Source organism: Neopsephotus bourkii, unplaced genomic scaffold, assembly GCF_033783945.1.
Source record: "Neopsephotus bourkii isolate Nb327-2 ecotype Australia unplaced genomic scaffold, CSIRO-AGI_Nbou_v1 NB_1825, whole genome shotgun sequence".
Classification (NCBI taxonomy): Eukaryota; Metazoa; Chordata; class Aves; order Psittaciformes; family Psittacidae; genus Neopsephotus; species Neopsephotus bourkii.
In genome coordinates this window covers 3,557,775-3,571,474 of record NW_026902298.1, presented here as the reverse complement: position 1 = coordinate 3,571,474, position 13,700 = coordinate 3,557,775, and the positions used below count along the sequence as shown (strand labels likewise).

At 39.2% G+C, this 13,700-nt stretch overlaps 1 protein-coding gene across 39 annotated transcripts in view; it reads right to left on the bottom strand.

Annotated features, from left to right (window-relative positions):
* DLG2 (discs large MAGUK scaffold protein 2) overlaps positions 1-13,700 on the bottom strand; it is a 1,002,605-nt gene that overhangs the window by 51,885 nt on the left and 937,020 nt on the right. For all 39 annotated transcript variants that reach the window (XM_061343348.1, XM_061343335.1, XM_061343334.1 and 36 more), the window contains one exon: positions 1,390-1,566. In XM_061343348.1, the coding sequence (XP_061199332.1) occupies positions 1,390-1,566 (177 nt within the window). The remainder of the gene's footprint in view (positions 1-1,389; positions 1,567-13,700) is intronic.

Here is a 13,700-nt window from a genome sequence, read left to right as displayed (position 1 = left end):
TGTATCTTTCAGAGTATGCACTACACTGCGTGAACTTTGTGCACATACTTCCCTTGGTAGTAACTGAACAGACTTCCTTCTTTTCCCATGTGTGACCCAATCATGTCATTACAACAGTATTTATTGTAGCAATTAATATCAGGCAAGTATTCATTTTTCAATATCTAGAGAATAAATCAGCTTAATGGGCACATTTTCACCCATCTTAAAAGTTATAATGTAGTTTTTATTGCTCTCTATTATAAAACTCCAAATTTGCTTTTTGTTGAAAATCCTGATGTGGTTGCTGTTCAAACCTGGTCACAATTAGATGGTCTTTCAGTTTACTTTTACATGATGTAAAACAAGGAGTACCATAACCTCTATTAGCACCTGAGCCAACTTTCTTGAGCTGCAGGTGCTCTATAGGGTATCAAACATACCATTTCCTCACTATAAAAAATGGGCATGATCATTTTTATCTTAATGCTAAAGCTGAGATAGCTGGGAATAGAAAGTTTACATGCAGTATGGGAGCACTGCTGCAAAAGAGAAATGTAATGTGGTTTGTCAGATTTAATTTCCTTCCTACCCTTTCAGTTCTTGACCTTTCTATAGCCACTCTCCACAGAGGCAGAAAGTAATACTGATTTGTGTGGTAGTTCTGATACTATCTGAGACTTGTGACCAATTTTACAAAAGCATCCAGACAGAGTAAACAATACAAACAATGAGAGAGATTCAGATGTCTGCTCTCTTTCTGTCAGCCAGCATCAATCTATCACAGCTAAACAAAGATTCAGATTTAGCTTGGACAGTGGATGAAAGTTCCTTCATTGACACTAGATGAAAAATTTACTGTGATATTGATTATCCATCAGTTTCCAGGTGGGCAGAGATTAAATTAACAGATTTTGAAGCCAAAGAGGACCACTATATAATATAGTGTCTTTTTTTCTTTACATCACACAGTCTGAGAAGAAAGACATACACTCGTGATTTGAAAATATCAAGACATTCGTTACATCCCTCAGCAGTTTGATGCAATGGTTAATCACCCTGACATTAAAACATGTGCTCTACTTCAAATTCAGAGCTCATTTCCAGACTTGGGTTCTGGTTATTCCTTTTTCTGCCAAAGCTCTTTAGTAGATGGTGTGCTCTCTCACCTTCCTCCCGTTTTCTTTGTGAAGTTACTAATCCTCTATAACTGAATCACCTTTTGGATTTATTTTGAGCAAAGTTAAACCGTCTGAGCTCTTTAAATTTCACAGTAAAAATCATCTCTTCCAACTTTTGAAATAAGCTGTGGGAATTTCCTCTACTTTCCTCATTTTTTTCTGTAGGTCTTTGGAATAAAATGGAATATCATCATGGCTAAGGAGGTAGGAAGAAGGAGGCAGCACTCACCTCCTCTTGCTGGGTATAACTCCCATCTCCTCGCTGTCTCCCTCCAGAGTGACCCTCCTCGCTTGCCACCATTCATCGTCCGAGGCATTGATGACATGAAGGATGTCTCCATACTTAAAGCTGAGTCCTTGGCTTGGGAGGCCACTGTCTTTGCTCTTGTCATAGTCAAACATGGCTCTGTGAAAGGAAACAAAGATATGAAGACAGCTGATTATATCAGCCTTGGGAACATTTACTTCTGAACAATTTGTCATATTTTCTGTTACAGCTAACCCTTGCTCCTTTCCAAAGGGAAAGACCTTGCTTGGAGGAAAAACTCCCACTGTAAAGATAATCTTCATGGAACACTGTTTTTTTGTAAGAGAAGCGGAATCATAAAGTATGTTATTTATTGTTTCACTTCATGAAGAACAATTGCCATACCAGAGGATCTAGTAAATAAACCCGGAATTGAGAACCCCCTCTTGTCACCTTGCCAACAACAGTTTGTGGCTGCTCAATGTGTCCTTTCCTCACACTCGCTTGTGCTCAGACAGACGGATGCTTTAGAAGGACTAAACACAAGGGACCAAAACCATGCTCAGGGTAATGCATTTCTTCAGGTGAATGGATGCACCTATACGAGCATCTAGTCCAGACCAGAAGTGAGCTTTCAAAGGGAATCTATTGATTATTCCTACTCCAATGCTTTGGTTCGTACCCTGGAGCTGTGTTAAGCTGCACATATTGGATTCCTGAAATCCAAAGCTAAACTGAAAGGTACCCTGACCAGAGTAGTGCTAGTCTGATACAGACCCCTCCAAATGAACTTGGGGTGCACACAGCACCATTCTGCCACTGTCTCTCTGTACTGCAGCACCCACTCAAGCAGCCCTAGCTCTTTTCTTTGATATTGAAGACATTTTTCACCAGTTTGAAGAGGACTTCCAGTTTGAAGAGGTCTGCCTATACAAAAAAAATCCCATGTTTAGGACAAGTATATTAATATAGGATGCATATATACATTTAGGGACTCCATAAACACAAATTGAGGTTTAGCTTTAAGTTACCTGGCTATCAAACTGTGGCCAAGCATATTTTAGCACGATCTTACTGCCTAAGTATTCAACCCAGGTCCTGGGAAGGATTTTCCGCCTTTCCTGAGCTCTGTAATACCAAGTACAGTGATACGAGTTCTCAGCCTTGTCCAGTCCTATGCATGGCACCTACACAAGCAGTCTTCAAGGTAGACGTATTCCAGTTTCTCAAGGGAAGCCCCTGCACATGAATCCCAACAGGGCTGTACATCAGTACAGGTTGCTCATTGGAGCTACCTAGCTGAAAATCCAGATCTTGGTTTCTTATGGGAAAAAATATTTTTCCCAAGTAAAATATTGTTTAAAGAAGATGCCTCTCAAGAACTGATGTTTATTTCCTATAGGAAAAATAATATGACTATAAACCTGACTACCGAACTGTTAGATCAGTAAGGTCCCAAGGGGTGTATAATAATTCCTGTTCTTTTATTGTCAGAAATAAAGTCATGGCAATCTCTTCACCGATAAACACTTCTGTGAGAAGGATTTGATATAATTAATTGTTGTGCATTTTAGTGCAATTGCAGACAGTGATTATGGCAGCTTTATGGGTAGATTTAAAACACTCAAGGTTACCACTTATAATGAGAGAACTTGAAAAATTACCAGAGTTGTAACTGCACAACCAAAACAATTTCAAAGCTCTTGGAAGCACTCAGTCTGCATGAAAGGTTGGGTTTAGGAGGAGGAGGAAGAATGCTATTTGGAATATGTCTTCTCTTAAAGAGTTTACAGTCATGTACTAATGCTTTCAGAAAAGCCAAGATAATTCCCCTCTCTGAGGATGAAGACTGCTGAATTTTACATAATCCATGGGATCAGATATGCTTGTGCCTTTCTTGGTAAATGTTCTTGGACTGAATGTAACCTTTGAAGAAATTAAAGATTTAGCAATGGAAATCCTTTAAAAACTTGGCTATATCTTAGTAAGTTACATTCATTAAGGATTCTTATCAGTAGCGTTTCATCTGTTGCCTTCTCAAATAAGGCATTCTGTGGGGACATGATGAAGCAGCATACAAATCCAGAAGCAGCTGAGTGTCATCAGTCACCTCTTCTTTACCAATTAATGACACTTGATCTCTGGAGAAATGGCACAAACAGGCATTCAACATATCATCCTGCTGGCATTGTCCTTATCCGCATGCAGTGGTCTTAGTTTTACCACTCTATGGACAGCCATTGTCTTAACACTTCACTGAATACTGAAAAACACTGAATTGTGTTCCTTGCTGTGGAAGCCTGTCAACATCTCAAACCTCTAACCACACAGTAGGCCACCATGCAGAATACTGGGCAGGTGTAATCCAATCCTGAGTCCATACATAATTAAATGACTTCAAACAAATGACAATATCCTCTGTTGCAGAGAACATGCAAGGCTACCATATCCCATATGTAAAACAGATGCCAAACTGGAAATGCTCCGTATTTGACAAATTTTAAGATGAATGAGGTGTTTCAAAAGCTAAGTAGTAGAAAGAAGGGGCAGTGTTCTTTGTCAGACATTTGTGCTTGAGAGCCCATGTATTAACTTAAAGTCACTGACTGCTATCATGCTAGCTGATGTTAACAATGAATGCAGATGGCACTGACTTATTTTGATTGGAACAGTCGTGTGCAATGCTAATTAAAATGAGATTATAGATCTCAGACAGGAGAAATCTTGAACACAATTTTCATTGAGCGAAAGATTTTGTGTCTGCAAGCTCTACAGATGTTGATTGCTCCATTAATAAATGAAAATTGCGTGCAAGTTGACTTCAGTGCTCTTTCCTAAACATTTCAAATTGAGAGCCAGGTTTAAGTTGATTACATAGCATTATTTAAGCTTACAACTTTGATAACATTGCTGGTTCTGTAAAGCATACTTTTGCAAGCTGGCAGTTGGCCCAGCTATAAAACAAATGGAGACCTTCACTCTAGGCACCATTGAATGCACGTTGAAGTGTTAACTTTGACTGTGACTACCTTGGGCGATAGAGAGACCTAGGCAAGCTCATCCTCACCTCCTCCTTTCAGTGCTCAGGCTGTAAGTATAAATTTGATATCTACATGTCCAATAGCAAGCTCTATTTAAGAGGCAGACATGTCATTTCTAATTTTCTACCTGATGAACAGCACTCAGCTCTGTTTGCGCTCAGTCTTGCAGATGTGTATAAAAATAACACATCCGCATCTGCTGAGTGTCAGCTGAAGGGATAGAAAATGAATGTATCCAAACCTTGCATTTGGCAAAGGAACTGGGAAGGGCAGACAGAAAAAGATGCATGTTTTGCTTTGCGCTTTCCTGGATTTGGACGATGACAGCCCAGTTTTACAGGAGACCACACTATATTCCTAAAGCAGGGAAACTTTCGTAAGAGTCAAGTTCAGCTCTCAGCAGTGTATTTGGTCTATGCTAGCTTCTTTAAGCAGGTAACATCCTAAGGTATGCTAGATACCTTAGGTTCTGCCATGTCATGGGGAATATCAGAGAAAAGGCTAAAATGTAGTAGTATCCTTGCAGAATGTGTTGAGGAGAGAATATAAGAAACCCAGTCCAGCAAAAGACCCATCCTCAAACACAGCACCCATTACCACTCTCTGAGATATGAGCACTGTATTTTCCTTTCAGTTGAGGAAATACCAGCACGATCAGGACCTAACTGCTGTAACTCTCCAGACAAGTGCTCTTCCCAAATGATATGTCCAAAAAAGACCCAGCAAAGAAGTATTACTCAAACCATACAAAGGATTTAACCTATGTTGCTGTGCTTCTTTGTGAAGAGTTAGAGGTTATCTCCACAGAGCAGAAGCACACATAGTGCAGATACTGGAGAGCCTGCTCAGCAGAGCTAAATAGCTTTCTGAACGTGCAGACATGACTGTATGTTTTCATATGGCTGAGTCTGCTTATTCATAGGTTGCTCAGACAGTTCTTCAAGTCACTGAGCCCTAACTCATTTTTAGTGTCTTTTACTGCAATTTTGAAGAATAATAACCTCAATAATCTTACAGCTTTCTGATGCTGCTTATCTGACAGGCTTGGATACTAACAGCTTCTCTACAACTGATAGAAGCAGATTTTAAAGGGCAGCTCTTTCAGGTGTTTTATATCCCCAGTTAGCTGTTTACATTATTGTTCAGCCCTTTTTTTCTGATCCTATAGTACAGAACCAAGAGTTCTACAAGGCTTTCTGCATGGCTGTAAGGGCTCTTTTTCCCAGTCAGCTGATGAAGTCTACTTTTGAACTGGGACAGTCAATTTCTTATAACAAAGGAAATCAGTTTCAATTGTTTAACTTTCATTTTAGAGCTGTCACCAATGCCGTCATGACACCAACACTGGGAAAATTCACATTTGGTATTGTCTAGACAGTGCATTTCACAAGCAGCAGCAGCCTGGTTTACAAAGGATAGATGACACTACATTACTACTACTACATTTGAGGTTACAAGTGTAGTAAGCACAGCGAGTACTCTGAGATAAAACTCTGAAATAGGGGACAGAGCTCACTACAAGCTAGATAAACAGATGTAGTGAAATCATGGTTTGTCCATCTTAGTTCCCTAATTAGAAAACAGCAATAGGATTGGGGTGATTATCAAAGTATATGCACCAAATTTTCATTAACACCTTTAACTTTTTTTCCCTCAATTCTCAGCTTTTTCATGAGTTTGGGAAAAACTGTTTAATATCTACAATATTTTGAAAGTGAAAAGCGTGATTCAAGTGCTAAGCATCACTGCTGCCTCTTTGGTGAAAACCTCCTGCTTGTAGAAAATTAAGAAACACACCTCTGAGAAGTGAAGCAGAAGATGCAAACATTTAGACTAAGCTGGATATCAGAAATATTTATGCTTATGTGAGTCTTGCTACCTTGATATTATTCCAGACATGAGAAGTGATCATTACACTAAGCTAATCCAGCAGTAATTTGGACAGAACCTAATAGGCTTTGGTTTTGTGCTTGGGTGCTGATTAATCATTTTTCAGGAGCCCACATCAGTGTAAAACATGAGACCAGCATTTCACAACAGTATAAAACCTCATTGCTCAAAAATTGTTTGAAATTAAAACACTGCCATTGCCAAGCTGTAATAGAATCATAGAATAGTTAGGGCTTGAAAGGACCTTAAGATTCAGTTTCAACCCCCCTGCCATGGGCAGGGACACCTCACACTAAACAACCTCACCCAAGGCTCTGTCCAACCTGGACTTGAACACTGCCAGGGATGGAGCATTCACAACTTCCCCGGGCAACCCATTCCAGTGCCTCACCACCCTAACAGGAAAGAATTTCCTGCTTATATCCAATCTAAACTTCCCCTGTTTAAGTTTTAACCCATTAACCCTTGTTCCATCACTACAGTCCCTAATGAAGAGACCCTCCTCAGCATCCCCATAGGCCCCCTTCAGATACGTGCCAAACATGCAGTGAGGCATCTACATGTCGGTGAAGACCAGTTCAATGGGGGCATTATTTTTTTCTTCCACTTAGCATAAATACTTCAGCAGTTGAGATATGTCCAAAAGCTAAGTTGCATTGCACAATAAATTTCTATTTCGAATGACAGCTATTCTTGCAGCTAGAGTAATAAATATTTAACACAGGAGAAAATATATTGGCTTTAAGGAAATTGAAAATCAATTCATTGTGAAATCCCATATATTATAGCCTATTGGTACCCACCATGCCTGTATTGTTACCAGCATTTTACATATGAAACAGGTACAGAAGAACGGAGTGATCTTTCTAAGCCTTTATCAGAAAAGTGAATTTAACAGAGAAACTTAGCTTCTTCAGCTAAGGCTGTAAACACTCTTTGTAAGTTAGTAGTCTTCATGATCTTCCTGACAAGGGATATTGATGCATTTATAGCACAGCAATATATTTTGCTGAATGCTTCTGTATACTCAGTGCAAAACCCCAAAATCTTCAACTCCCATACCACTATCACTATGGTTAGTCATCTCAATTTGATATGGTTCAGGTACTGTGTGGCAGCTTTATTTGCATCTCTGAAATTACTTTCCTCTTCTTCTGGCACAGATGGGAGTTTGCACATAAATTTACAGACCGCTCTTTGCCATTCATTTGATTATGAAATGACAACAACGCAAGAGACATTTTCAGCTTCTGTAAATAGTCCTAACTCTTCTGCAGTCTGCCAGCGTATCTGCATTCACACCACTTAAGCATATTACTCTTCTCCCTGAAAATTTCCTTAGCAGAGATTCTCAGACCTCAGGTTTTATTGCATCATCCCAAGGGACAGACACTTTATTCGCCTTCTCTCAACATCTGTCCTACCGCCTGCACTAGAAATCCAGTGCACAGGGGTTTAAGTTGCCGGGTTTTAGACAGTAATTCAGCATCATAGTCAGAATCAGACCCCAAGTTCCATAGCTGTCTTTTCTGCACTCTCTGTAATAGATGTATTTCCACCCACTTGCAGGCTCAGCTTGCAGAAAACATTAGAAGAAAATGAAAGAAACCCTGGTGTAATTCATCGCTATAGCTACAACAGAGAGCATAGCAGCTCTGTGACAGGAGCAGCCATTGCAACACAATTACGATGCTATTAAAAGGGTTAAATTTTCACATAGTGACATGTCAGTAAAATTGTCCAACCTTTGCTCCCATCTTTGTTTCCACCTGGAGAAGATGAACAGGTAAATCCTATGTAAACCCTGTACTGTAGGGCATACAAAAATGTTGTTTTTTCCTTGTGACCTGTGGAAAGCTCTGAGGTGCTTAGCCACTGTGCTAAGGAACAATTCTGTGGTACACTGTCACCTCCACTGAAAGAGTGGGATGGTACTGTTTTGAAGAACAGCTTTTATTAGGAGTATCCCACAACTAAGTGGTTTCAACAAAATGTCTTAGTACATACAACTCAAAGATGCTGCTTTTCCCTTGCTTTTCTTTTCATTTCTGTCTTTTTCTTTCTGTTCTTTTTCCTTTCTTGTTTTTTCCTATCTTAATGATGTTGTAGCTCTTCATGAAGCTGATCCCCTCAACCTTAGTTACTGTGTTTGTGCTGAGGATAGTGTTAGCAGCACCTGTATTATCACATTCAGTCATGCCAGGGCAGTGCGACATGGATGTGATATTCCTTTTGGAAGTTAGCACAGGTCAGGGACCATTCCCAGCAGCACAACAGTATGGTGGACAGGAGGATATAAAGGAAGGGATACAGTTGTTGCATTGGGCCACAGATGATGCTCCCAGGCATGTGTAGTTTAGCATAGCTCTTAGAACTAAGGTAGAACCTGAGGGAACAGAACTGCCCCTAAGGCACGTGCAGTACACCAAATCCCACTGCTCATTTGCACCCAAGCTTTTTCCATTTTCTTCATTCATCAATTTCTCCGTTCAGTCCAAGTCATTCCTCATCATTTTGCTCCTAGTGGGAATTTTGTGGGGAGTTATGCCATGGCCTTCAATTAAAAAAGGATTTGAGACAGCAGTATTAGTTCCAGAAACATTTCACAAGGAGGGGGAGAGGTTTTCTTTATGGTGTTCACAGCAGGAAAGAGGACTGGCATTTGTTCTCAGGGCATAGTCTGTTCATTTTGCAGATCTGACCATGACTCTTAATGTCAGGTCCTATGAGCCAGTGTTTATGCTGTTGATGGGCATTTCTAGGCCTTTAGCAAGTGCTCATGTTCTCTGCAGGAAATGAGTTATTTTGTACTGAAAAACGGAAGGCAATGTTTTGAGAAGTATCGATCAGTATGTTCCAGTTTCATGGTCTTGCTATGCAACAGCATGCAAGGTCCTATGTTAAAGGCAATATCTCTCACAGCCCACAGTGGGGAAGGACTGATGGCTGTATTCTTTCAGCTGTGGACATGGTCAGAATTCATTTTACTCCAAAGTTTGCCTGGCTTTAAAGGCTTCCAGCAGGACCTGAAAGATGGCTTGAGATGACAAAGCTTTTTCACATCTCTTGTGTTGGCACACGGGGAATTAATTCCAGGGTGCACCCATTTTTTGTTTCTTTAGCATTTTACAGGGCATAAAAAGGCCAAGTAGAATTCCCCTTCTACTTGCAAGCATCTGAGAAGAGTATCAGACTGTGAGCATGTGCCTCAACCCTTTCCATAATTTATAGACTCAGTAAATCTGCCTGCTGGTTTCATCTCTTTTAAGTATGGAAGCTTTTTAATGCATCTGTGTTGTACTCAATGCATATCAGATTTGCATATTTGAGCTTTGCTTTAAAACGGGGAGACCACCTTAGGACAGAAGACTGACTACGTTTAGCCTTATGTATTTTAACAAACTGGAGAAGATCTGCAACAACATCTCTGTTCTGGAGTGAATTACACTGATTTTTTTGTGTGAAATTTCGTAATAAAGCCCCAAACTTGTGAGTGAGATTTGAATTTCACAACACACTGTAAAACTTGGATCAGGTTTGTTCTAAGGTGTTTTGTTCATTCGTTGTCTTAGGTTTGTTTCTTTTTTCCCATTCAGACTAAGTGAAGCTGCTGCTTGACTGAATCTCTGGTTTCTGTCTGAGGAATCTGCAGTTCCTCAGTACAAATTCCTGTGTTGTGACATTTAGCATTATCCATACCCAGAAAAGAAATTCGACTGGATGTCAAATCAGGGATACTTTAACAAATGGGTAATTCACCTGAAATTGCAACCTGGGGGTTGCATAGTTTGACATAGGAGCCAAAAAGTAATTCAGTGATTCTTAGTTTTAAAGAAATAGTAACCTATTTGCTGTCTAAGAATATTCATTTGGGAATTTTCCCCTGAGGGAAAATAAAATGAAAAATAGAATTAAATTCAAATAATAAAAATAAAATAAATAAAATAAAAATAATATAAATTAAAATAAGCAAAAAGAAATATTTATTTCAAAGACAATGCAACCTAAAGGGCACATTGTGACAGTGGAGCACAGCCTGTGGCCACCCCCTCCTTGCCTTCTCCAAAATGCATGCTACTTCTAATATATAATACATTATAAAAAAGCACTGAATTGATTTTTTTTAAGTCATTGCTCTACAATAGTTCTAAACATTGCAGCAGCTCTCAGGCTAGTTGTTTTTTATGTGGGTAGTTGTCTCAAATACCCTGTAGTTTGCAATTGCTTTCTCTTAGACCTAATCATGACCCATATCCCTTAGCACCTTTGAAAATTACATCAAGGCCAGGCTGCCCACAGAATTAATTGTGCTTCCACTGGGTTATAAACAAAAAGAATTTTTCAGCACACCAAAGAACCCTACTGATAACATAATTATTACTACCAGCCAGATATATGATGGCTTCTTTGTGTTTCTGGACAAGGATATCAGACATCTGGACAGTTAAAGTAAGAGAAAGCCTTCCTATGGAAAAACAAACCACATTTATGATTTGTATAATTTGAACACAATGTTGACAAAAAGAGTGGTAAAAGATGGACTAAGCATAATGCCTATGTGAAAAACACTCCTCCAGCCAAAATGGCAGCAAAATGGAGTATTAATGCTTCTTTCTTTTTTTGTTCCCTTCAGAAATCAACATGCAAGACTGGAGCATTTTCAGTCAGAATACTCTTACTTCTGTTGCAAGAGGTGTAAGAGGTGGGGAAGTCTGCAGTTCTTGCTAGCATGGAAGTACTCTTTTGTTCATATAAAAACAAATCTCTTTATGCATTCTAAGCTTTAGAAATAGTTTCTGAAAAGAAAATTTTTCTCTGGCTATTGAGAAAGTGTAGACAGGCAAAACTAGGATAAAGTATTAAATGAGGCAGAATGTTGGCTGTTCTACCTTTGATGAATGAGGGCATTTTGGGAGAGTTGAGATACTTGTTTGCAGCAGCTTTTTCTTAGTAATGGTTTCTGCTTGGCCTTGAGTGTTGTCTTTTGCCAATGAAAGAGTCAGAAGTCAGATTTCCATTGTTACTGTGTCAGCTGACGAGGTTCTGCTGCAATAATGGAGCATGCACGCAGGAACTACACCATGGAAAAACACTGAAACTTATTATGGAAATTAATTCTCCTGCCTTATGTGGAGAAACGTAATAACTCCATAAACCCTGCTGGATGGAACTGTTTGAGAAATCATAAACACCTTTTTGTCTCTAGGGCAAAACTTGAGGAGGTCGTTAAGAGTTTACTCAATCAGTGGGAGGTTGCTGATAAAGTGAGTCCTTTGTGTTATAACACAAGCTTCGACTGGAAGAAATGCAATTAATTCTTGAGTTTGACTTAGTTCTTAAAGAAGGGTGATTCTGCAAAAATCCAAATGCTATCAAAGTCTAAAGCTGTACTTTTATTGCACAAAGGTCAAGTAACTCTACATAACCTCTGGTTCATGAGGCCAAACATGAAATCTCTAAAGGCTTCAGGTTTACATAGTGGAACTGTATAGAAATCAATACATACAGAACAGTGCCAATGGCCTGAGCTAAACTCAGCTGAAATCTTCTAAACTTTAATGCGAATAACAGAGAAAGTTTGCTTGGAAGAGCAGCTATGAGAAGAGATGTAGTATTTGGTCAACCACACCTGTGGATTCCTTGAGCTATTTTGTGTCAACCCTTACCTACCATAAAGAGGTGTATCCCACTGACTTATATTCTATGATTGGGTTGAATGTTTTCCTAGTAGATGATGTTTTCTATAAACCTTTATTTTCTGAAGCCAAATTGATACTTCAGAAGCTCAGTTTTCATTACTGTTGCATTCTAATGGAGAAAAGCTTGAAAATAAGATGTCAGAATATGCAAAAGCAGAAACAAACATAAAGGGCAAATCAAAATAATGGTTTTTGTTGTCACCTGGTCAGTGTCAAAACACTGTGATTATTTCTTCTTCTTAATGGTTAGATTCAGTGGTTTCACTGTGTGTGGTGTCAGTCCACATTAGAAACAGACTTTGAAGAAAAACGTGCTAATCAACCACTGTGACCAGAATAACATCAGTAATGTGTATTTGTAGCCCATCATTCCATCCATTGCATTATCCACACCCTCCTTCCCTGGGATCCCTGGCTCTCACATGCTCAAAAGCAGGATTAAGGGTAACATCAGAAGTTCCTGCGTCCCATTTTTAAAGGTAAATTAAGCACATCTGAGCCTAGGTTTTGTCGACTTTCAATGAAGATTAGACTCTGAATTGCTAAGTCGCTTTGAAAATGTTACCCTAAGCAGCTTTAAGATTGACAGCATTTGCCTTAAGCTGCTCCGAGGCTGACAAGAGGATGGTCTGGTGCAGTAACACAAGCACTTTATTCCATGCTCCTGAATTGTGCTAGGACTTAGGATAAGCCATTTTTTTCTGCTACCCTGAATGAAGCTCAGAGTTTTGATGACGTTTTCCGTATGACACTTCCTTATTCTGTGTCTAATCCCTCATTTAAGCAAGGACACTGAGAAACAGAGCTGGGACCCTTCCTTCTAATGCCTTCATTTAAAATGAGTCTTGTGGCAATGAAAAGCCTAAATATAAATCTTCCAGCAAAACCAGCTGTGTTCTTCTCCCTTTCCCTGCCATGGAAAGTTTCTACCTATACTGGCTTAAGCTCACCTTGATTTTAACATATTCCTCTGTCCTGCAGAAAAAGCCCCATGAACCCCTACTAGCAATTAATTGTAGATGGGAAACGTATATCAAAAGCCATGTTCTAAGTTTAGGCAAAGTAGTAACAGCAGTCTCTTGAGTTAGGCTCTTGAAACTAATTTTCTTTAGCATTTGAGTAATCTGACCAATTTCAAGCAGATTACACATACTTAAAGTTATAAATTGAGAGGGTTTTCTTCTCTTCATATTTCAGGAGAAAAAAAGAAAAGGTGCAGTGCAGAGATTATCAGAGGAATCAAAGCTCCCTAGAGGAGAGCTCTCTGTACCTATGGGAAAGGAAGAATTCAGAGAATAGACATTAAATTGGAAAGACAAGCTGATACAAGTGGTGTGAATATTTCTCTGATTTGATGACCTGTGTGCCTACTTTTAAATTAAGAATACTTAAGGAGAGTATTGTGAAGTACTCAGAGAGTATCGTAAAGTGGCTATATCAATGCCTGTGATGGGTAAATTAAACATAAAGTGTGAAATCTCTCTGACTTCAATAGAAGAAAGCATCTACTGAAGCTACACATCTTGTCAGAAGAGCCTGCAGTGTAAATTACACTGTCATTTAGCATTTCCTTGTACAAAACCTGTGCCATTAAAATGAATTGAGTCTCACTGAATAACAGAATAGAGACCCAAAACCAAACCAGCAAGAAAGTGAACAAACA